Source organism: Bos mutus, chromosome 16 (genome assembly GCF_027580195.1).
Source record: "Bos mutus isolate GX-2022 chromosome 16, NWIPB_WYAK_1.1, whole genome shotgun sequence".
Classification (NCBI taxonomy): Eukaryota; Metazoa; Chordata; class Mammalia; order Artiodactyla; family Bovidae; genus Bos; species Bos mutus.
In genome coordinates, this window is record NC_091632.1 from 24,475,377 (window position 1) to 24,499,590 (window position 24,214).

The following is a 24,214-nucleotide window of genomic DNA, read 5'->3' on the forward strand; positions in this document are numbered from 1 at the left end:
ACATTCTCTATCCTGAAAATTCTTTGCAGCATTTATTCTCCAAAAATGATCCTTAGAGAAGAGAGGGAACTAGAATTTGCTTTGTGCTTCTTTTTTTTGCCAGCATCAGGCTATTGTACTTTATATACTTTATTATTTAATCATGATGGTAGTTGTTGTTTATGATACTATACTTTTGTTTCTGTCCTAAGTTGATAACTGACACTTTCATCTCAACAATTTCCATCATTTCTTAAAACTTTAGTTCCCCTAATGATGTTAGGAACTGACAGAATACACTGCTTCCAGGATCTTTTTCTCAGTGCTGTGATTCACAGACCAAAAGAAACAAACACATAAAAAAGTAACAGCAATAAAGCAAAACCCCTTCTTTAAAGTAAGGACAGGGCCGGGGGGACATGTATAGGGTAACTGTCTATATTTTTCAGAGGCGAAACTATTTTTATAGTCAAATAATAAAAGTATTTAATTTTAACTCTAAGATGATACTTTTGTTCAGAGTTTTAATTTTTGTTAGGTGTCCTGCCTAAAACCTGTAAGTATTGCAAGAGATATGGGCTTTTGAACAGGTTGTAGTTTGATCTTTCAGACAATAATATTACAACATCCAAGTTCACTGCTTCCACATACATGTTTTCAGTTCAGTTCAGTTCAGTCGCTCAGTCGTGTCCAACTCTTTGCCACCCCATGAACCGCAGCACGCCAGGCCTCCCTGTCCATTACCAACTCCCGGAGTCCATCCAAATCATGTCCATCGAGTCAGTGATGCCATCCAGCCATCTCATCCTCTGTCGTCCCCTTCTCTTCTGCCCTCAATCTTTCCCAGCATCAGGGTCTTTTCAAATGAGTCAGCTCTCCGCATCAGGTGGCCAAAATATTGGCATTTCAGCTTCAGCATCAGTCCTTCCAATGAACACCCAGGACTGGTCTCCTTTAGGATGGACAGGTTGGGTCTCCTTGCAGTCCAAGGGACTCTCAAGAGTCTTCTCCAGCACCACAGTTCAAAAGCATCAATTCCTCTGCACTCAGCTTTCTTTATACATGTTTTGGAAGAGTCTTATTTTTAAGTTTATCTTAACTTTCTGCTTTTTGAGAACACAGAGGAACAGAGCCTACTAAAACTTGATTTTGGAAAGTGTTTCCATACATTTACTTTTTTTTTAAGATCTCAGCCTTCTTTCTGCTCTCCTTTCTTGCCACCTAAAAATATTTTCTTTATTTTTTATGGTTAAATTTTAACTTTTATTCCAGCTTAGTTTCTTATTTGGGAACTTTCATTTTGTTAATTTAGATATGATTTTCCCGATCACATTCAGGTCTGGTATTTATATTCCATATTTGTTTTCATTTTTCCACACTGAATGCCTGTGTTTTTTATAGTGGAAATAGCTAACATAATCAGCTAGGGGAATGGCTTTTAGGTGGCTCCAGAAGGCAGCAGTGGAATAACCTTAGCTTGCTAGAGGGTATTCGTTCTGCTGGTGTGATGACCTGAGCGTCCTCTTGCCTTGTGATGCCACCCTAAAATTGTCCCTTAGGGACTTGGACAAATGGTGGATCATCAAATACTTAGTGTTCCTTAGCAGAGTATTATTTTGTAACTGCTGTAAATGCACACTGCTTTAATTCATGTGTCTTTTTTCTACCTCTCTCCCCTTCTCTCCGCTACAGTCACCAGAGAAGAAAGGAAAAGAAGCAAATATGGGTTTTGGTGGGCCAGTTGTTAGTTCTCTGTATCACGAAGAAATCATCAGGTAAATTCTCTTCTTGTCTTTAATAACAGGAGTATGTACATATATGTGTATGTGCATATATGTGTGTGTGTTCATTTAATCCTTAAAACTTTCATTTGAAGAACTTTTTCTTAACATGAAACTGATTTGGTGTTATCTCTAGAAGGATAATAAATGGCAGGAAGTAAATTTTTATGTGTGTCTTTTAAAAAATCTGTGTCTGAATCAGTGTCAAACAATAACCTTTCTCCCACAGAAGTAGCTCATAGGGCAAGGTTTTGTGTCTCAAATCTAAAGCTATGGATTTTGGTTGTTGTTCATATTAGTTTTCCTCAAAATATCATTATTTCTTTTGAATGCTTTAATTTTTGTAGTTTATTTACTCTAGTTTTAAGTTAAAAATCATTTTGGAGTGTAAAATGGCACACTATGGAGACCAGTAGGGAGGCTCCTCAGAAAATTAAACAAAAAATTACCATATGATCCAGCAATTATTTCTGGTTCTGTAGCCACAAGAATTGAAAACTGAATTTCAAAGATACATTTGCATACCCATGTTCATAGCAGCACTGTTCACAATAGCAAAAGGAAGAAGGCACCTAATTGTCCATTGATGATGAATGGATACATAAAATGTGGTATTACAGATAATGCAATATGATTCAGCCTTAAAAAGGAAGGAAAATCTGACACATGCTAGAACGTGGATGAACCTTGAGGTCACTGTGCTGAGTGAAATAAGCCAGTCACAAAAGGATGAATACTGTATGATTCCACTATATGAGGTGTCAAGAGTGGTCAAATTCATAGAATCATGGTTGTCAGGAGCTGGAGGGTGTCAAAAATGTGGAGTTGTTTATTAAATGGGTGTAGAGTTTTAGTTTTACAAGATAAACCTCTGGACACTGGTTGCACAACCATGTCAATACGCTTAACACTACTAAGCTGAACACTTAGAGACGGTAAAGATGATACATTTATGCTGTGTATTTTTTACCAAGATTTAAACATTTTTAAAGGCCATTTTGTATTATTTAACCAAGGTTTCAAATTTTATATGTTGTGTAGGAAATTTCTTGGACAATCATTTTCTTTAAACACTGTATAAATCAGGAAAAGGATTTGGTCCTGCCTTAAAGCAGGTGACATATCCTTCTAAGATTGCTGCTTTATAAGCAAAAACACAAAATTGGAACTTCTGATGCTCTTACCCTTTCTGCATTATCTGAACTTTACTTTTCCTACTTATTAACATGAAATAAATGAGCTGTAATTTTCACGTGGAAATTGGGTTTGCCTAAATTGAAGGGAAATATCTATCTTCAGAGAATGAAGAGGAAATTGTACCAAAATTTTATGCTTCACTCTTTCAAAAGAGCTGTTGACATTATTCACCACATAAAGAAGTAACGATAAGAATTCCCAGGTAGAAGGAAAGCTATTGATACCCCTATGAATCAAAAACTTTAAATGCTCATAGTTCTGGTTAATGACCAGATTCAAAACTAGGGGTCCTGTCTTGAATGTATTTGCATAGCAAGCACGTTGTTTTTACTTAGACTAAATGTTTATTTGGGATGAGATAGTGGAAGCCTGATGGAGATTTGAGGGGGATAAAGATAACCTTTTAAGAACGCTACTGACCTGGAGTATATTTTCTACCATGATTCCTTTGCGGTACTCTGAGGACACTGAGAAGCCCCTACAACTTTGAAGAAGCACAGTTGAAGAAAACATTTTCAGAGTTTAACGCCTTCTTTCCCTTAACCCTTATAGATTCAGAACATGTTTTGGGGGTTCTTAATTTGTATATTCTATACTTAGAGCTTCTAAAAAAATGGCATATTATAACCTTAACCCTACTAATCAAAGTTTATTAAATGTTCAAATTAAGTCAGTAAATCCTGAAGAGTCATTTTTCTAGGAGGGATGGTTAGTCATTCTTTCTCTGTGTGAGCATAGTCTTTTGTTCACGCCTTTGTTGTAACATTTATGACATTTTGCTGCATTGGATTATACTTTTAAAAAATTTATCCTTTCTGCTGGACTTTTAGTCTTCGGAGAGCGCACATAGTCTTTTATCCATCTGGGTATTCTCAGTAACTGGGGAAGTTCCAAGAACTTAGTAGGTACAGAGTAAAAGTGTCCAGAGCTTGGGAGGTATCCACAGCTACTTCCCCCGCAGAGCTGAGAGTTTGGTGACTGTACTCGCACCCATCATAAAGCGCAGAGCTGCTGGTTTGGTTTCCTGTGACATGCCCATCCTCACCTCTTCTTCTAAAGAAATGTACAGGCCACTTTCCTAGTCAGATAATAAAATGGATATCGTTTCTAAACTTTTTTTTTTAATCACTATATTTAACTTTCTAATAATATCAATCACTTATCTATAAATAGTGATTTTTATTTTGTATACTGACTTCCTTAAGGGCTCCCAGGCTCTAGTATTTTTCAAAATGACACATTGAATACAGTTTCTTTCATAATATCTAGTGACATGACTGATCACAGTAGCTCTGCAGAACAGAAAGCAATCAAATGTACTCCCATTGATGTGAGAGTAGATATATGGGTAATTAGAATATTCCTGCTGCTGCTACTGCTGCTAAGTCGCTTCAGTCATGTCCGACTCTGTGCGACCCCATAGATGGTAGCCCACCAGACTCCCCGTCCCTGGGATTCTCCAGGCAAGAACACTGGAGTGGGTTGCCATTTCCTTCTCCAATGCATGAAAGTGAAAAGTGAAAGTGAAGTTGCTCAGTCGTGTCCCGACTCTTCGCAACCCCATGGACTACAGCCTACCAGGCTCCTCCGTCCATGGGATTTTCTAGGCAAGAGTACTGGAGTGGGGTGCCATATTCCTAAGATAGAGTTAAACTGAACTGGAAAAGTTAACCTACCTGCCTATCCTCTACCTAATTCCTACAGAAGTGACTCTTAGATTTAAGTCAGTATTTAGAATTTTGATCATGAGAAGCAATGATAAAATAATGTAGCTTTATTTTCAAAAAGTAGAAATTTTAATTCAACTCAGCACACATCTATTATATGAGTCTAAATGAGACAAAACATTGTGGGTATTTGTGCTGCTTAGCTTCTTCATTTTTGAATAGTTTTTGGTATTTTTGGCATCTACATGTGAGTATGTTTAATAAACTTTACTGATTAATTGAGTGAAGTATGAACCTCTGTTATTGGCAAAAGTTTTAGTCTGGCCTTATTTCATTGTTATCTAAGTATTAGTCTTTTTATGATAGGACTTAAATCTTTGTATTCTGGAACATATTGTTAAGATACGAAACAGTAAGGAATATGAGTGTGAGAGAGCCGTCGAAAGCCTTCCTTTTAATTATAAACAGTAATTTTGTTACAACTACAGCAGATCAGAAATCACAGAAACTAGTCATATTCTGATTTTAGAGAATTTATCCTATAATGTAACAGAATTCCAGTATAACAAAGTAGATTATGATAAAAACTACTATATACTAAAACATTGGGTTACTCCATTAAAGGACTAGAGTAGTCTCTATTGTTTGTTCAGTATAAGAATTTCTTTGATTTCCTTCGTCAGTGTTTTGTAGTTTTCTATATGTAGGTCTTTTGTTTCTTTAGGTAGACTTATTCCTAAGTGTTTTATTCTTTTCATCACAATGGTGAATGGCATTGCTTCCTTGATTTTATTTCTGTTTTCTCATTGTTAGCGTATAGGAATGCAAGGGATTTCTGTGTATTAATTTTATATCCGGTAACTTTAGTATATTCATTGATTAGCTCTAGTAATTTTCTGGTAGTGTCTTCAGGATTTTCTATGTAGAGGATCATGTCATCTGCAAACAGTTAGGGTTTTACTTCTTCTTTTCCAATCTGGATTCCTTTTCTTTCTTTTTCTTCTCTGATTGCTGTGGCTAAAACTTCTAAAACTATGTTGAATAGGAATGGTGAGAATGGGCATCCTCATCTTATTCCTGACTTTAGGGGATATGCTTTCAATTTTTTGCCACTGAGGATAATGTTTGCTGTGGGTTTATCATATATGGCTTTTATTATGTTGAGGTATGTTCCTTCTATGCCTGATTTTTGGAGGGTTTTTATCATAAATGGATGTTGAATTTTGTCAAAGGCTTTCTCTGCATCGATTGAGATAATCGTATAGTTTTTATCTTTCAATTTGTTAATGTGATCTATCACATTGATTTGCGAATATTGAAGAATCCTTGCATCCCTGGGATAAAGCCCACTTGGTCATGATGTATGATCTTTTTAATATGTTGTTGGATTCTGTTTGCTAGAATTTTGTTGAGGATTTTTGCATCTGTGTTCACCAGTGATGATGACCTGTAGTTTTCTTTTTTTATGACATCTTTGTCTTACACTGTTGGTGGGAATGCAAACTAGTCACAGCCACTATGGAGAGCAGTGTGGAGATTCCTTAAAAAACTGGAAACAGAACTGCCATATGACCCAGCAATCCCACTGCTAGGCATACACATCAAGGAAACAAGAATTGAAAGAGACACGTGTACCCCAGTGTTCATTGCAGCACTGTTTATAATAGCCAGGCCATGGGAGCAACCTAGATGTCCATCAGCAGACAAATGGATAAGAAAGCTGTGGTACATATACACAATGGAATATTACTCAGCTATTAAAAAGAACACATTTGAATCAGTTCTAATGAGGTGAATGAAACTGGAGCCTGTTATACAGAGTGAAGTAAGTCAGAAAGAAAAACACCAATACAGTATATTAACACATATATATGGATTTTGAAAGATGGTAACGATGACCCTATATACGAGACAGCAAAAGAGACACAGATATAAAGAACAGACTTTTGGACTCTGTGGGAGAAGGCAAGGGTGGGATGATTTGAGAGAATAGCATTGAAACATGTATATTACCATATGTGAAATAGACCACCAGTCCAAGTTCAATACATGAAACAGGGCACTCAAAGCCAGTGCACTGGGACAACCCTGAGGGATGGGATGGGGAGGGAGGTGGGAGGAGGTTCAGGATGGGGGACACATGTACACTCATGGCAGATTCGTGTCAATGTATGGCAAAAACCACAATATTGAAAAGTAACTAGCCTCTAAATTAAAAACAATGCAGTTGCAACAATAAAAACAGGCTACTTGTTGAAGTTTATAGAGTCAAATTTTGCTTATACTTTGGTGAAATTTATTATCTGGTGTTTTATTTTTCCAAGAGAAAATTGTTCTTTAATTGAGATTAATTGGTTTCTTGGCAGAATTATGTTCAACTGAGGTAAAAGTGACAGGAGGAGTCCTTTTATAGTTTTAGAAACATCAAATGATAATCTTGCATGAAAGGAAAAGCTTTCTTCTATAGAACCATTGTTTTTTTTCTTTTGGACCATTGGTTTTTTAAAGGAACATTAAAATGTATTTTGAATGTGTTTTTGAGTACTTTAATATATAAACTTCTAATTTTTCCCCACATTTTTGAAGATTAGGAAAATCATTACCTAATGAATCCATTTACTAAGGCTTGGTCTCCAATGTTGTGGCAGTTTCCTGACAAAAATGCATTGTAGGTGATAAGTTAAGGGCCCATTTTAGTTTTATTATAAATGTTTCTGAGCCAAGGGCCACTGGGGCCAGTTCTGAGCTTGCTCCCTGCCTGTTTTGGTTCTGACCTTTATTTCCACTCTGTCACAGAAAATGACAATATAATGTCATAGGTACAGATCTCTGTGTTAATATTCCACAGCCCTGAAACCAGTTTCTCATTCTGAAGCTAGTTCATTGTTCTGTGGTATAATGGAGGGGATATAAGGTGAGGCTAATTAAGTACAAAAAGTTATGGAACCAAATTGCTGGAATTCAAATGCTGGTTCCATCTCTTTTTAGCTCTGTGACCTTGGACAAGTTATTTATCTCTAAAATGGGGATGATTATACTACCTTTCTCATATGGCATTTTTGTGGATTATATGAATATTTATACAGGGCATCCTAGAATAGCATGTGGCACAAAATAGGTTACTTTGTAACTATTAGTTTTATTAATATTGTTATGAACATAGAGTCCCCCCAGGAGAGATCCAGGGCACAGGACTGATGGCAGGAGCCAAAAACACACGTCAGGACCTAACTGTGGAGTTAGGTACAGGTCATTTGCTTTTGCAGAAGAAAATGACAAACCAGGAAGGGAGAGATCTGTGTTTGGAACTATAGAAACAAGAGAGTAACAGGTCTTGTGACTCACGGTTACTCTAGTCTTGAGATCAGTTGTGTTTCATTTAAACTGCAGACTGGCAGAAAAAGCTCTGGTTAATAAGTATAAGGCTTTGCAAAGAGTCAGATGCTTCTGCAATGCATATATTGACTCACTAACAAGTAATCACTTTCAGTGACTTGTATAACTGAGAGGGTTCTACCTAGAAGTTGGCACATAAAGTGAGAAATTAGGGCATGATTTAAAAATACAACAAATGAAACGTGTACAATATCCAACCCACCCTGCAATACGATTTGATCTTCCTTGTTATATTCTGTAGTTTGATGCTACGTAATCTGTCAGAATTTTATTAATCCCACTTACATAGGCAGCCATCTGGACCTTCTCTAAGCAAGACCAGACCAGTATACAACTGAAATGATTGATGGGCTCTGGAATTGATTAGTTGTTCTGTGAGACAAATGAACTGTTTTGGCAGAAAATACCAGAGGTCACTGCGGTGGTCAGACACAAAAGCCTGTAGAATTCTAAAGAGATGCTTTCATCATTGACTTATAAAGTTAAAATTTTTAAACTATAATAGATTCTGAAAATATTTTAGAAATATTTTTTCATTAGTTGTTCTCTAGACCTGATTCTAAAGTGGTAGACTGTGTGTGTGTGTGTGTGTATATATATATATATTTTTTTTTTTTTTTAAACTAGAATAAAGGTGCTAATTTTATGCTTTAATTTTGTTTCTGGTGAAAATATGAACTGGAATAAAACTAATGTAAAAGCCAGTCACTTATACATAAATTGTACTCTAAAATTTTACTGAAAGAGATGTGATTGGAGAAAAAGCTACAGCATATATGGTTTTATTATAAGTGATTTATAAAACCAAATAGTATGAAATTCCATGTAGTTATTTATTCAAAGCTTCACATTGTTATCAGCTTTTAACAAATCTGTTTAAGACTCTGAAGCATCCAGAGTATGCATTACACATATTTTGTACTTAAAAAGTTGAGTATTTGAATTTTTATGCTTTCAGTAGGCTACGTCACTCTGGGATAATACTGTACCACGGATATCACTGCTGTTAGCACCAAAAAGATTCTCCTGATAGTTAGTAGTGAAACTCTTCCCTATTTCACTGTGTTGCCTAGGATCAACATTGTGTTAACACTTTGGTGATAGGTGATAAATTGAATGACATATGTCTTGTTACATTCTGCTTATTCTTTGAGGACTACACAAGTGTGTATAGGCAAGTGGGCAACTCTCCCTTGAGAATGTGATTGCTCAGAATGAACTTGAGTTATGGATTTATTCAGCCTGTAAAACCTCAGCTGGCATAAATAATTGAGAAAGCAAAGGTTTGTCTGTGGTGCATACCTCAGGGACTCATGGCTCCCTTCCTCCTCTCTACCTCCCTTTCTTATGAAAATGATCCCAGTTGCACTCCTAGATAATAACACACCAAGCAATTAAAAGCCATGGGTGGCTGGAGAGAGGAGAAAAGGTTTAGTTAATGAGCTTTTCCTCTTCCAGTGCCCATGAGAGCCTCAGGAATGACAAGGCGATTAAAGCGAAGAGATAATTATAGATTATGTGAAAATGGGTCCCTTGGGACGAGCAGGTCTTGACATAAACAGTAACTGTTGTAAGAGTCTCCTGGCTCTCATATTCACCCTTTTCTTAGTGCTTTATTTAGCTCCTGTGTGCTCAGTGTCATGATGCCAACCAAGCATATAGGCAAGTCCACCTGTTTGCAGATCAACAGCCCTTTCTGAACAAGAGGTCATTCATCAGCTAAAACCATCATCTTCTCTTCCTCTCCACCTCTTTTCTTTCTTTTTCCTTCCCCCTCATCCTTTCCCCCACTTTGTTCTTTTTCTGTCTCTTCCTTCTTCTAATCTTTTCCTCCTCTCTTTCTTATATCCTTATCCATATGTAGTACCTTTGAAATGCTAGGCACTTAGTCTTAAGTCTTACAAAGTTTAGTGTGTGTGTGTGTGTGTGTGCGCGCGCGCGCGCACACTCACAAGTATAAAGACACATTAGTTATGGATGTACTATGTCTATTATAATAAAAGTCATATGTATTATAGATAATATAAATAAATGTTTTCTTCTGTTAAATTACAGATATATTAAAGAAAGATATCTTAAAAGTGTTAGCAAAGATGTCAGTTTTGTGTGATAGTCATCTTCTCATTGAATTGTTATCAGCTGTTCTCTCAATGCTGAAAGCAAGCAATTTTGGTTCATTTCATTGCTTTGCAATTTATGAAGACTTTGCTAATTGCATTGTATATATTAATAAATGCTGGTGTTTATTGAAGTTTGAATTCTGTATAAAAAAGACATTATTACATGATTTACATGGTTCTACTTTTTAATTTTTATCTAATACAAACTTTTATATATTCATTAGATAAATATTTTTAACAGTGTATCATGTAAAGTATGCCATTCCTAGGTCTAGACATTGGTCTACCCTCTTTCTCATCTTCTAACACATCAGAAATTCTGTTTCTTCATATTCAAAATAATTCAAATTCATCTGCCTCTCGTTATCGCCACGATCACACCTTTTGCATTAACATCACTATTCTACATCTCTTGGCCAGGACACTGCAGAATGATTTGCAAACTGGATTCCTCGCTTCCCTTGCTGTCTCCTCCAAATTTATAAATCAAATCTCCAATCCCTTTCCTGCTTAAAACCCTTTAATGATTTCCCATAACACTTAGGATAGAATTTTAAAATCCTTAACCTGTCTTGCAGGGCCCCTCACCATCTCATCTAATGCCAATTTTCCCCTTCCCAGTTGTTCACTTTGCTCCAACCAATTGGCCTATTTTATTTCCTTGAAGCTTCAATTAATATTTGTTGGGTGAATTGATTGAGAGTATTATATAAAAGTATGAAAAATGATTCCACTTTACAACATATGCTAAAATCTTAAGCTAGTAATAATGTCAGCTAACATATATTGATCACTTATTATATGTTAGTAACCATACTGCATGTGTTATATATATATATTATTCCACTTAATCTTCAGAATGATCCTATGAGATGTAGGTATTGTAAATATCCCTGTTTTACAGATGAGGAAACTGAGGCTCAAAGAGGTTAGGTTACTTGCCCAAGGTCACAGGGTTAGTAATTCTGCTCTTAAGTGCTACACTGTATAGCTTCTGAGATGTTTGAAGAATCATTGTAATCTCCAATTACTGAAATTGAATTTGATAGTTGTTATTATATTAATATAGTGAGTATCTTCAGTTTACATTTTTTAATTAAATTTCTTTTCCATTTAGTGTTTTTAAAAATGTGCTTCACTGGTATAATTAGAGACTGTAGTCTTTCATTTATCAATATACTGATGATGATGTTTCCCTTAGATTAATTGTTTTTATTGATTTTAGACTTACCTTAATGGTTGAGAATGTAACTCATCTCTATAGCCAAGAGATTCTATAGATTTTTCTGATGTGGGCACTGGTTTTAGAGGAATTGATCAGAACTGAACTACATTTTTCTTATGGACACTTAAAATATCAGAAATTTTCAATCAACTTTTTAGAGTTAAGCAGGTTTTAACAGGTGAAAATGCATTTTTAGTAACTAGTTTTTTTTTTTTTTAATATAATTTATGCCTAAATAACCTTTCCAGTATAACAAGTTATCTATAAGAAGTACCTGGGACATCGATCTCTTCTTTGTTATTGTTTGCTTGAAAAAAATATGAGAAAAATATGTTAAAAATGTAAGTGGTTTCATTTGAAGGGACTCTTATCGAAATATGTAAGATAGTAAATAGAACTTTTTATTTGAGGCTTTTAACAATTTTCTGGTCCTAGAACTAAATGCACTGCATATGTAACCCAGTCAGAAAATAGTTGTTACCTGGTGAAAGTTCTTACTTGGTGCAATGCAGGAGACCCAGGTTTGATCCCTGTATCGGGAAGATTCCCTGGAGAAGGAAATGGCAACCCACTCCAGTATTCTTGCCTGGAAAACCCCATGGGTGGAGGAGCCTGACAGGTACAGTCCATGGGGTCACAAAGAGTCGGACATGACTGAGCGACTTCGCTTTCTTTCTTTTCCTTTTATTCTGGTCTTCAAGATCCTTTAGTCACTTAGCTGGTTTGTCAGTATACTCTTCAAGCCCAGGTTGTAATGTCAGCTCTTCTGTGATGCCTTCTTTGCTCATCTTCAGTTGAGTGGCCCATTCCTTGCTTTGGGCCTCTACTTTATAGAATATTGGGTTGGAGCAATGATATTTGAAAAACCTCTGCTGACACAGTTCCTACAAGAATTTTGGAAGACTGTTCCCTTTTATATTTTTATGATACCTCCTAAAATGTTTTTAATAATTTTTTTTAGCTGTGCTAGGTCTTCATTGCTGTATGTGGGCTTTCTCTAGTTGCAGCGAGTGGGTCTGCTGCCTGTTTGCGGCGTGCAGGCTTCTCATGGTGGTAGCTTCTCTTGTTGAGGAGCCTGGGCTCTAGGGTGTGTGGGCTTCAGCGATTGCGGCTTGAGGGTTCAGTAGTTGTGGCACACAAACGTATTGCCCTGTGGCATGTGGGATCTTAGTTCCCAGACCAAGGATTGAACCCGTGTCCCCCACATTAGCTGGCGGATTCTTCACCGCTATACCACCAGGCAAGTCCCAAAATCTAAAATTTTTATTTAAAAGTTTAAATAATTGCAAAGGGCATAATTTCTGACATTTTGTAAAATAAACATTCATTTACATGTATCCAACAGAATCTAAATACTATAACAACAATCCATTTTTTTGATGTATTTTAATTGGAATATAATTGCTTTACAATGTTGTGTTGGTTTCTGCTGTACAGCAGCGTGAATCAACTATAAGTATACATACATCCCTCTCTCTTGAGCCTCCTTCCCGCCTGCCTTCCCCTCAGGTCATCACAGAGCACCAGGCTGAGCTCCCTGTGCCACACAGCAGCTTCCCACTGCTGTTTTATACCTGACCGTGTGTATGTGTCAGTGCTGACGCTCTCCTTGCCTCCGTTTCCACATGTCCATTCTCTGTGTCTGCATCTCTATTCCTGCACTGCGAATAGGTTTGTCAGCACCATCTTTATGCTACCGTTGAGGAAAATTGGGAAAACAGTACCAGCTCTCTGTTTTATTTCTTACAGCTACATGTGAATCTTCAGTTGTCTTAAAATAGAAAGTTTACTTAAAAATAAAATTCTGATCTTGATTTTAAAGTATATGTGTAAGGTCCTCTTTGTGTTTTCATTCATTCAATAAATTTTAATTATCATTGGAATACTGTTTTAACGTCTGATTGCCAGTTGCTTGATAAATACAATAAGTTGAAATATTTACTGAATGTGTCTATTAGATAGTTAGATATCTGAGTTTATCCCATAAGTGTGTTTTTTAATTCTATAAGGTCAGTGAAAAGTAAATAGACTTTAGATGGCTTGCCATGAAACCTAACTATCTAAAATAGTCTTTTGATAGGAAAATGCAGTCTTTGTAGAAAGACTGTGGTGGAGATAGCATTTTTAGGCATGAGCAAGAATCTCATCTTCCTGTGACTGATGAAGGACAACCGTACTTAAACATCATCCCTCTCATCCATGAGTATGTGCCCTTACATTTCAAAAGAATGTCAAAGAAAGCGTGTGTGTATGTGTTTTCATTCAGATAAATGTATTTCCTGTCAATTTTAGGAAATTTGGAGTAATCTCAAGAGAGTCTTGCTGTCTTGTGCTATGGATAATGTGGGACATTCTTGGGGTTATTCATGAAATAACTCATACTCATCTGTAGAGGATGGATATGATAATTTTATCACATTCAGCAGAGAAAAGGAGAAAGATAACTGGTAAGCATCAAAAGAGAAGATAAAGTGAGAAGATGTAGAAGGGCACTAACATTTTTTAAGGCTCTGCTATATTTGGAAAAGGCGATGGCACCCCACTCCTGTACTCTTGCCTGGAAAATCCCATGGACGGAGGAGCCTGGTAGGCTGCAGTCCGTGGGGTCGCTAAGAGTCAGACGTGACTAAGCGACTTCACTTTCACTTTTCACTTTCATGCATTGGAAAAGGAAATGGCAACCCACTCCAGTGTTCTTGCCTGGAGAATCCCAGGGACAGGGGAGCCTGGTAGGCTGCCATCTATGGGGTCACACGGAGTCGGACATGACTGAAGCGACTTAGCAGCATGTTTGGTTTGCACATGTCATTTAATGTAAGTACAGAGAAAAATTTCCTGTGGAAGACTGCATTAACTGGGAAATACAGAGGGAAAAAGAATTAGATTCGTATACTGTACATAATCTTGTTGGGGGCAAGATACAGATACACAAAGATGTTGCTTCTAATGTTTCTCCGTTTTGACCGCTAGGTGGTGACATTGTATAAAGACAGCTTGGTTGCTGGCAGGCTAGTCAAAACATGCATGACTTGGTGTTAGATAACTCTATTTAAAAACTAAGCCCAAGAGTATCACTTAATTTTTTAAATTATTAGTCACTCAGCTTTGTAACACATTCATGGTGATTTTATTGACTTTCCCATTTTATATTTAATTTACTTTGTGTACTCTACCCTGAAGTATTTTATAAATACTTCTATGTACCTAACATACTTAGTAATGATAAACTACATTTGATAAGCAGGTATACAGATGAAAAAAATGCCCTGACCTCCAAAGAATTCACATGCCAAAACAAAATAATTGATATAAAGGATACATATTAAGAAACACTGAGAATATATTAAGCAATAGAAACATGTTAAATAAGTTGGTATTTTATTTACTTTCTTACTGCTTATGGCATAAGTGTACATGCCCATTTAGGATTAAGGAAGAAGGGCCACCCAGAAGGTCCTCCCATTTCTGAATAACCCTCCAGTATTATTGGGTAAGGGTAACCTATATCCCAAGGATCCTCCATACTTTCCTTTCTGTGCCCCACCACCAACTCCTCATTATTTTCTATTCAAAACAGTTGGTGAGAAGTGTATTTTTTATTATGACTTAAAATAGCACAGTACTTTATCTCACAGTTGAAGTTGCTGCCTATTGAATTAGAGGGGTCTCTGTTACTGTATCAAAGGAAACTAGGCCCCTCCTATCCCTAGGTCAGAATGCTGAATGCACTTTTTTCATAGAAAGTATTTTTTGTGATAGTTAAATATAGCTAAAATAGTATTATATGAAGCCTTAATTTAAAAAAATCAGACTTATCCTTTTAGGGGTTTTGGTCTCAGTCTTCTCTATCCGCCCCCCACCCCGCCCAGAGTAAATGATCTGGAAAAGCATTTTCTCTTCTGCAAATGAACATTTTCCAGAGATGATACTTTTTTTTTTTAAAGCATGATTTTTTTCTTTTAGCTCATTTTCTCTAGCTTGAGGTGGACTGTTTGTCCACTGTATTCTGATCTGCCTTTTCAAAGATCCAGCTTCACATTATGTTAATAGTGTATAGATTTGGGGAGCTTCTCTGGTGATCCAGCAGCCAAGACTCCGTACTCCCAATGCAAGGGGCGCAGGTTCCGTCCCTGGTGGGGAAACTAGATCCCACATGCTGCAGCGAAGAGTTCGCTTTCTGCAACCGGAAGATCCTGCATGCCACAGCTAAAGATCAGAGATCACATGTACTGCAACCAAGACCCAGCGCAGCCGGATAAATAAATGAAAACAAATACAGTTTTAAACTGTATAGATTGTAATCATTTCAGCTATACTGCACATGTACTGAGCACAGAGTTCCTTGCTTACCCTTGTTATCTGTTATAAACAGACTCTTGCCCAGTGCCTTGCATGTAGTAGGTTCTCAACTAAATACATCAACTGCATAAGGAAACCTTAGATGGTAAACGCCGCAGGACTGTGGTATGAGTTCATTACCACTGACTGGGAAGTAACTTTTTATATGGTCAGATGCTTTAATTTCTGATAAATGGAAGCTGTGGCCTTACATTTATCAAAAATACTAGTTATAATTTTGGGAACTCAAATTCTTTTATGCTTGTTTGGAAAATTAAGCCCACATGTTGGACAGTTTCATTATTAATATTCCAAATTACCGATCCTTTGAGGACCTCATTGAAACTACCCATCCGCCTGTTCCCCCTGCTCCCTGCCAACACATTCATTAAAATGTATTATGCATTTGCACACATAATTCTGTATACTGTTTTAGAGGACTCATAGACCTCATGTCAAGACTTCTGCTTTAGGTTCTGCAATAGATTACAGCTTACTAGTTCAAGATGTGGCTTGATATAATAGAAAAGTAGAAAAATGGACTGTCTACAAAATCAGTTGATCTGAGTGAGTTCTAGCTCTTATTCTACCTTTGATAAATGTGATGCTATTTGACAGATCATATAATGTCTCCATACCTCTGTCTTTATCTGTGAAGTGAAGCTGTCGGATAAGAGTAAGTGCATTAGTACACTGACATACTTAGAGTAGTACTGGGTGTATAGTATGCTTCCCGGTCTTTATTTGTATTATCTCATGAAGGATTTCTGAATTTTATGATGCTGTAATTATCTTTCCCTTAAGAAAACTACTTTGGTGTGCATGTATGTGTGTGTGTTGTGTGTGTATTTGTGTATAATTTTTAAAAACTTGGATAGAAACCAACTTATTCTGTTTTTCTCTAATAGAAGTAGTAAGTTTGTTCCGATCCTTTGCTGCCTCTATGCTGGCAATGGAAAATGACCTTCTCACTGCAGTGCTACAATTGAACATTCTGAGTCAGAGTATATATGTTCCTGTCAGTGTGTAAAAGCAACTGGGGAGAAAAAGAGCATTGAGAAAATCTACTCAAGATGTTTTATTAGTGTACTAGTGTAACTTGTTAAAGCAGATGAAGCTTTTCTCTATAATTATAGTTGCTAAGAACCTTAGTCTTTTCAGAGATTGGATGTATTGTATTACTGAAAATCCACTATTGTTCATGGAAAATTCTTTATAAAAACAGATTCCATTAATGTTTACAGCAAACAGATTGTATTAAAAATATGTAACTTTTCTGTGTTACCTATTAAGACAAAAACTTTTTTTTTTAACTCCAATTAGGGAAGAAGACAAAGACATATTTGATTACTGCAGGGAAAACAACATTGACCATATAACCAAAGTCATCAAAACAAAAAACATGGATGTGAATATGAAAGATGAAGAGGTATGAAACAAGTATATTGTCCTTTGCCCAGTAACTAAATTTCTAGAAAACTGTCAAAATCTTGGTCAATCCAGTTATATCAATGCAGGTCCACTATTTAAAGGGGTCCTATACTATTTTGTAAAATATATTGCTTATTGATTTGTTTTGTGAATAAAACTGTTCACATATTGAGCTTAAACTGTCCCTGAATTATAGTTGTTAAAAAAAAAAGGAGGAAAACTTGCTAATCACTTTGAATCATTTTTCTTTTTTTGAATCATTTTTCTCATTCTGTGATAATGCAGTAAAGATGATTTCAATGACCATCTTCAATCAAAGGTGGCAAGTGTTAGGAAGAAGACATGCAGTGATCATAGATAATGGGTAGAGTAGATAATTGACTTCTGTATTAAATGAGAGCTCTCTGTACAGGTTAGCCTTTAATATTATCTCACTTTTAGGCAACATCTTTCCTGTAATATGTTTTAAAAGACATCTGGAACTGAAAATGTAAGACTGTAACTACAGTAAAGGAGGCCCAGCGATACTGGTCCCATCTCTCTCTCCCCACTCTCTTAACAAGTTATTATCACAGCTATTAGTTTCAGTTTTCTTCTTGAATGGCTATTGTATCAATGTTTTTATTATTGTTACAAATTATGTATAATTATGTAATATAGTCAATTATAATACGGTTATAATGTAACTATGTTATTATGACTATGTAAATATTGTTTGCTGAGCTTTGGGCTGTACTATATGTATTAGTCAACTTTTGCTATAGCAAAAAAAAGAAAAATTTCAGTAGCTAACAACATTTATTTATTGTTCATGTTTCAAAAGGCTTGGAACCAGTTGAGACTCTGCTGGGTTCTACTAGCCTGGTTTGTGCTCAGTTCATCTTGATTTCACCTGTTCTCATTTGAGATCTCATCCCAGCGGATAGACCCTGGGTGGGGCAGACAGAACCAGATCCCACAAACACATTTAAAGCTTTCCTTGACTAGTGTGCGTCACATTTCCCTGTTTTCCTTTGTCTAAAACAAGTCACAAGGCCAAGACCCAGGTCAGTACAATAGGAAGTCTGCTCTGATTACAGGGAAGCAAGGCAAAGGTAAAAAGTGAAAGAGTAAATTATGTAATCATGAATAATGCAATCTACATTCCATGGTACAGCATTTTGTTTTTCTTAAAGTTAATAGTGGCCTCTTTATTTGCTTTTATACTTTTCTTGGTCTTCTATGTTCCTATTAACTCTTCCCTCAATTTGCCCAATAGAGGTCTTCTCATGCAGTCAATCCCGTGTTTTTCCTTTTTTTTTCCTTTAGGAATATCCCTCCGGAACCTTCCTTCCTCCTTTTTCATCTCTAGTCTGGACTGGTTGCTCGCTTAGCCTCTCGCACAGATGTCATTCTAGCATTACATTTTACCACTGTCCTTGGAATTCTCTTCCCCTTTCTTCTGGATTTTTCTGTTTTCTGGATCGTAGGTCTTCACCTTTTATTGTTTTGTTGGAGTGTCTCCTCCTGTAGCTTCCTCTTTTATTCATTTCCTGGTTTTGAAGGAGCATTTCCTTCGGTAGTTTCCTGGGAAAGGTAAATGTTTTCAGAACTTCCTTGTTGAAAATGTTTCTGTCAGAGCTCTTGACATATCCCACATGCTCAATAAAGATTTGATGAACTGTGAATTAATGAATGATAGAATGAATGAATAAGCAGAAGCAGTATAGTGTAACGGTGACAAGCTGGACTACCTGGGTTCAAGGGCCAGTACTGTCACTTCCTAGGTAGATGACCTTTGTCAAGTTTATTCTGTCTCAGTTTCCTAATGTGTAAAATGAGAATAGTACCTGTGTCAGAAATATCGTATTAAAGGAGTTAATGTACATAAAGGACTTAAACAGTACCTGAAACACATACACCAAGACATCAATAAATGTCTTAATTGTCCTCAGTGAATAATATGAATGAAGGATGATGATATAATGAAGAAATCACTTAATTCTTTTTTCTAAGACTTAAATTTTTTTTTTTTAAGAGCAGAGCAGTTTTAAGTTTTATAATAAACTTGAGAGGAAGGTATATATGGTACATTTTTTTTAAACCTAGGATGTACATTAATATATCATAATCACCCAAAGTCCATAATTCACTTTAGGGCTCACTCTTGGTGCTGAACATCCTGTGTATCTGGACAGATGTATAATGACATATTCATCATTACAGTATATAAGAGTACTTTCATGACCCTAGAAATACTCCGTCTTGCCTATTTGTACCTCCTGCTCCCCTGGCAACCACTGATCTTTTTCTTGTCTCCATAGTTTTGCCTTTTCCAAAATGCCATATAGTTGGAATCATACGATATATAGTCTTTTCAGATTGGGTTCTTTCACTTAGTAATAATTTGAGTTTCCTCCATATCTTTTGATGGTTTGATAGCTCATTTTTTTTGTTGTTGTTCAGTCACTCAGTTGTGTCCAACTCTTTGTGGCTCCATGGACTGCAGCACTCCAGGCTCCCCTGTCTTTCACTATCCCATGAGTTTCCTCAAACTCATGTCCATCGAGTCAATGATGCCATTCAACCATCTCATCCTCTGTTGCCCCCTTCTCCTGCCCTCAATCTTTCCCAGCATCAGGGTCTTTTCTAATGAGTTGACTCTTAGCATCAGGTAGCCAGAGTATTGGGGCTTCAGCTTCAGCATCAGTCCTTCCAATAACTATTCAGGGTTGATTTCCTTTAGGATTGACTGGTTTGATCTTGCAGTCCAAGGGACTTTCAAGAATCTTCTCCAGCACCACAGTTTGACAGCATCAGTTCTTCGGTGCTCAGCCTTCTCTGTGGTCCAACTCTCACATCTGTACATGACTACTGCAGAAACCATAGCTTTGACTATATGGACCTTTGTCAGCAAAGTGAGGCCTGTGCTTTTTAATACACTGTCTAGGTTTGCCATGGCTTTTCTTCCAAGAAGCAGGCATCCTTTAATATCATGGTTGAAGTCACTGTCTGCAGAGATTTTGGAACCCAAGAAAATAACGTCTGTCACTATTTCCATTTTTCCCCGTCTGTTTGCCATGAGGTGATGGGACTGGATGCCCTGATCTTCGTTTTTTGAATGTTGTGTTTTAAACCAGTTTTTTCACTCTCCCCTTCCACCTTCATTAAGAGGCTCTTTAGTTCTTCTTCACTTTCTGCCATTAGAGTGGTGTCATCTGCATATCCGAGGTTATTGGTATGTCTCCAGCAGTCTTGATTCCAGCTTGAGCTTCTTCCAGCCTAGCATTTCACATGATATACTCTGCATATAAGTTAAATAAACAGCATGACAATATATAATTTTGATATACTCCTTTCTCAATTTTGAAGCTGTTCGTTGTTCCATCTCCAGTTCTAACTGTTGCTTCTTGACCAGCATACAGGTTTCTCATGAGGGAGATAGGTAAGTTAAGGTAGGTAATTCTCTTTAAGAATTTTCCAGTGTGTTGTGATCCACACAGTCAAAGGCTTTAGTGTAGTCAATGAAGCAGAAGGAGACGTTTTCTGGAATTCCCTTGCTTTTTCTATGATCCAGTGGTTGTTGACAATTTGACCTCTGGTTACTCTGCCTTTTCTACATCCAGCTTGTTTATCTGGAACTTTTTAGTTCATCTACTGTTGAAGCCTAGCTTGAAGGATTTTGAGCAAGACCTTGCTAGCAGTGAAATAAGTGCAGTCGTGCAGTAGTCTCAACATTCTTTGGCATTGCCTTTCTTTGGGATTGGAGTGAAAACTGACCTTTTCCAGTCCTGTGGCCACTGCTGAGTTTTCCAAATTTTCTGACATATTGAGTGCAGCACTTTCACAGCATCGTCTTTTAGGATTTGAAATAGCTGGGCTGGAATTCCATCACCTCCACTAACTTTGTCTGTAGTAATGCTTCTTAAGGCCCACTTGACTTCACACTCCACTGGCTCTAGGTGAGTGATCACGCCATCGTGATTATCTGGGTCATTAAGACCTTCTTTGTATAGTTCTTCTGTGTATTCTTGCCACCTCTTCTTAATATCTTCTGCCTCTGTTAGGTCCATAGCATTTCTGTCCTTTATTGTGACCATCTTTGCATGAAATGTTCCCTTGGTATCTCTAATTTTCTTGAAGGGGTCTCTAGTCTTTCCCATTCTATTATTTTCCTCTATGTCCATACATTGTTCACTTAAGAAGGCTTTCTTATCTCTCCTTGCTGTTCTTTGGAACTCTGCATTCAGATGGGCATATCTTTCCTTTTCTCCTTTGCCTTCAGCTTCTCTTCTTTTCTCAGCTATTTGTATGGCCTCCTCAGACAACCATTTTGCCTTTTTGCATTTCTTTTTCTTGGGGATGGTCTTGATCACCGCCTCCTATAAAATGTTACTAACCTCTGTCCATAGTTCTTCAGGCACTCTATCAGGTCTAATCCCTTGAATCTACTTATCACTTCCACCATATAATCCTAAGGGATTTGATTTAGGTCATATCTGAATTGTGTAGTGGTTTTCCCTACTTTCTTCAATTTAAGTCTGAATTTTGCAATAAAGAGTTATGATCTAAGCCACAGTCAGCTTCCAGACTTGTTTTTGGTGACTGTATAGAGCTTCTCCATCTTCAGTTCCAAACAATATAATCAATCTGATTTCTGTATTGACATTTCCTTTTAGCATCCAAGAATATTCCATTGTCTAGATGTTCCACAATTTACTTATCTGTTCACTTCCTGAAGGACTGTCCTGGGCTGCCTCTGAGTTTTGGTAGTTATGAATAAAGCTGCTATAAACATCCATGTGCGGATTTTGTGTGGACGTAAGTTTTTAGTACCTTTGGGTAAATAAGGAGAAGTATGAATTCTAGATCATATTGTAAGAGTGTAGTTTTATAAGAAACCCATCAAATTTTCTTCCAAAATGTCTGTACCATCTTGTATTCCTACCATCCATGAATGAGGCTCTTTTGTTAGGTACATAGAGTTAAAAATTTTTACGTCTTGGAGAACTGACCTCTTCATCATTATCTAATGCCGTTCTTTATCGCATATAACTTTCTTTACTTTGAAGTTTGCTCTGACTAAAATTAATATAGCTTTCTTGTGTGTTAGTGTGGTAATGAACATTTACATTTGTTTGCATATTTAAAGTAGGTTTTTTTTTTTAATAGCATATTGTTGGGTTGGGTTTTTGATCCATTCTGACAATCTGTCTTTTAATTGATACATGTAGGCCACTGACATTCAAAGTGATTACTGATATAGTTGGATTAATATTTACCACATTGGTTACTGTTTTCGGTATTTGCCTTTTTCTTTGTTCCTGTTTTTGTCTTCCTCTCTTTTCTTGCTATTTGTGAGTGAGCATTTAATATGATTCCATTTTCTTTCCCCTCTTAGCGTATCAGTTATACTTTTTCTAACTTTTTACAGTGGTTGCCCTAGAGTTTGCAATATACATTTATAACTAACCCAAGTCCACTTTGAAATAACATGATACCATTTCCTGGGTAATGTGACTGCCTTATAAAAACAAAATATTCCTAATTCCTCCCTCCTGTCTCCTGTATGACTGTTGTCACTCATTTCACTTGTATAAAAGCATACATAGGCATATGTACACGCATGCAGTGTATGCCTGTGTATATATTTGTACGCATATAAGATACATATAAACTTGTATAGTCAAGTACACTGTTGCTACTATTTTGAACAAACTATTAAATCAATTAAGAATAAATTTTTATTGTATCTTCACTATTCCCTCTCTGATGGTCTTTCTTTATGTAGATCCAGTTTCTAACCTACATTGTTTTCATTCTCTCTAATACATTTCTCTCAATATTTCTGGCAAGGCAGGTCTACTGGCAACAGATTTCTTCAATATTTGTTTGAGATAGTCTTTATTTCTCCTTCACTTTTGAAGGATGATTTCTCAGGATACAGAATTCTAGGTTAGCAGGGGGTTTTCCTCAACACTTTAAATGTCACTCCACTCTTCTTGCTTGCGTGGTTTCAGAAGAGAAGTCTGATGTAATTCTTATCTTTGTTTTCTCTATAAGCAATGTATTTTTTTCCTTTGGCTTCCTTCAGGATTTTTCTTTATCTTTGATTTTCTGTAATTTGAAAATAACATGCGTAGTGTAGTTTTTGAAGTATTTATCTTGCTCGGTGTTCTCTGGGCTTCCTGGATCTATGGCTTGACCTCTGGCATTAATTTGAGGAAGTTCAGCTATTGTTCCAGGTATTTCTTGTGTGCCTTTCTCTGTTTCTTCTCCTTCTGGTTTCCTCAGCTGTGCATACGTTACATCTTTTGCATTTGTCCCACAGCCCTTGGATATTCTGTTCTGTTTTTTTCTTATTGTTGTTTCCTGTCTTTGTTCTCTTTGCTTTTAAGTTTTCAAGGATTCTTTTGATACATCTTCTAGCTCAGAGATTCTTTCTTCAGCCATTTCTGGTATGCCAATAAGCCTGTCACAGGCATTTTTAATTTCTGTTGCAATGGGTTTATTTTTTTTAATCTCTAGCATTTCTTTATGGTTCTTTATTCAAATTTCCACTTCTCTGCTTACATTGTCCATCTGTTCTTTTTCTTTTTTTAGATATTTATCTATATTTTTTTTAGATATTTAGATATTTACCTATATTTGGTTGCCTTGGGTCGTAATTGTGGCACACAAGATCTTCACTGCATTAGTCAGGATCTTTTGTTGCAGTGCATGGACTCTTTAATTGTGGCACAGGGGCTTCCTCCACAGCAAGTGGTATCTTAGTTTCCCAACCAGAGATCGGGAAGCCACATTCTCTGAATTGCAAGGTAGATTCTTAACCACCAGACCACCGGGGAAGTTCCTGTCCATCTGTTCTTGCATGCTGCCAGCTTTATATATTAGAGCCCTTAGCATATTAATCATTGTTGTTTTAAATTCTCCACCTGATAATTCCAACATCTCTGCTCTGTTTCATTCTGATGCTTATTCTGTCTCTTCAAATGGTGGATTTTTTTGCCTTGTGGTTTGCCATGTAATTTTTATTGATAGCTGGATGTGATATACCAGATAAAAGGAACTGCTATAAATAGGCCCTTGGTAATGTGTTGG

The 24,214-nt window shown here is 36.6% G+C and overlaps 1 protein-coding gene across 4 annotated transcripts in view; it reads left to right on the plus strand.

The window, feature by feature from the left end:
- Window positions 1-24,214, plus strand: part of ACBD6 (acyl-CoA binding domain containing 6) — a 203,217-nt gene that overhangs the window by 64,702 nt on the left and 114,301 nt on the right. For all 4 annotated transcript variants that reach the window (XM_070384839.1, XM_070384840.1, XM_070384841.1 and 1 more), the window contains exons 4-5: window positions 1,672-1,754; window positions 17,027-17,132. In XM_070384839.1, coding sequence (XP_070240940.1) covers window positions 1,672-1,754; window positions 17,027-17,132 — 189 coding nt within the window. The remainder of the gene's footprint in view (window positions 1-1,671; window positions 1,755-17,026; window positions 17,133-24,214) is intronic.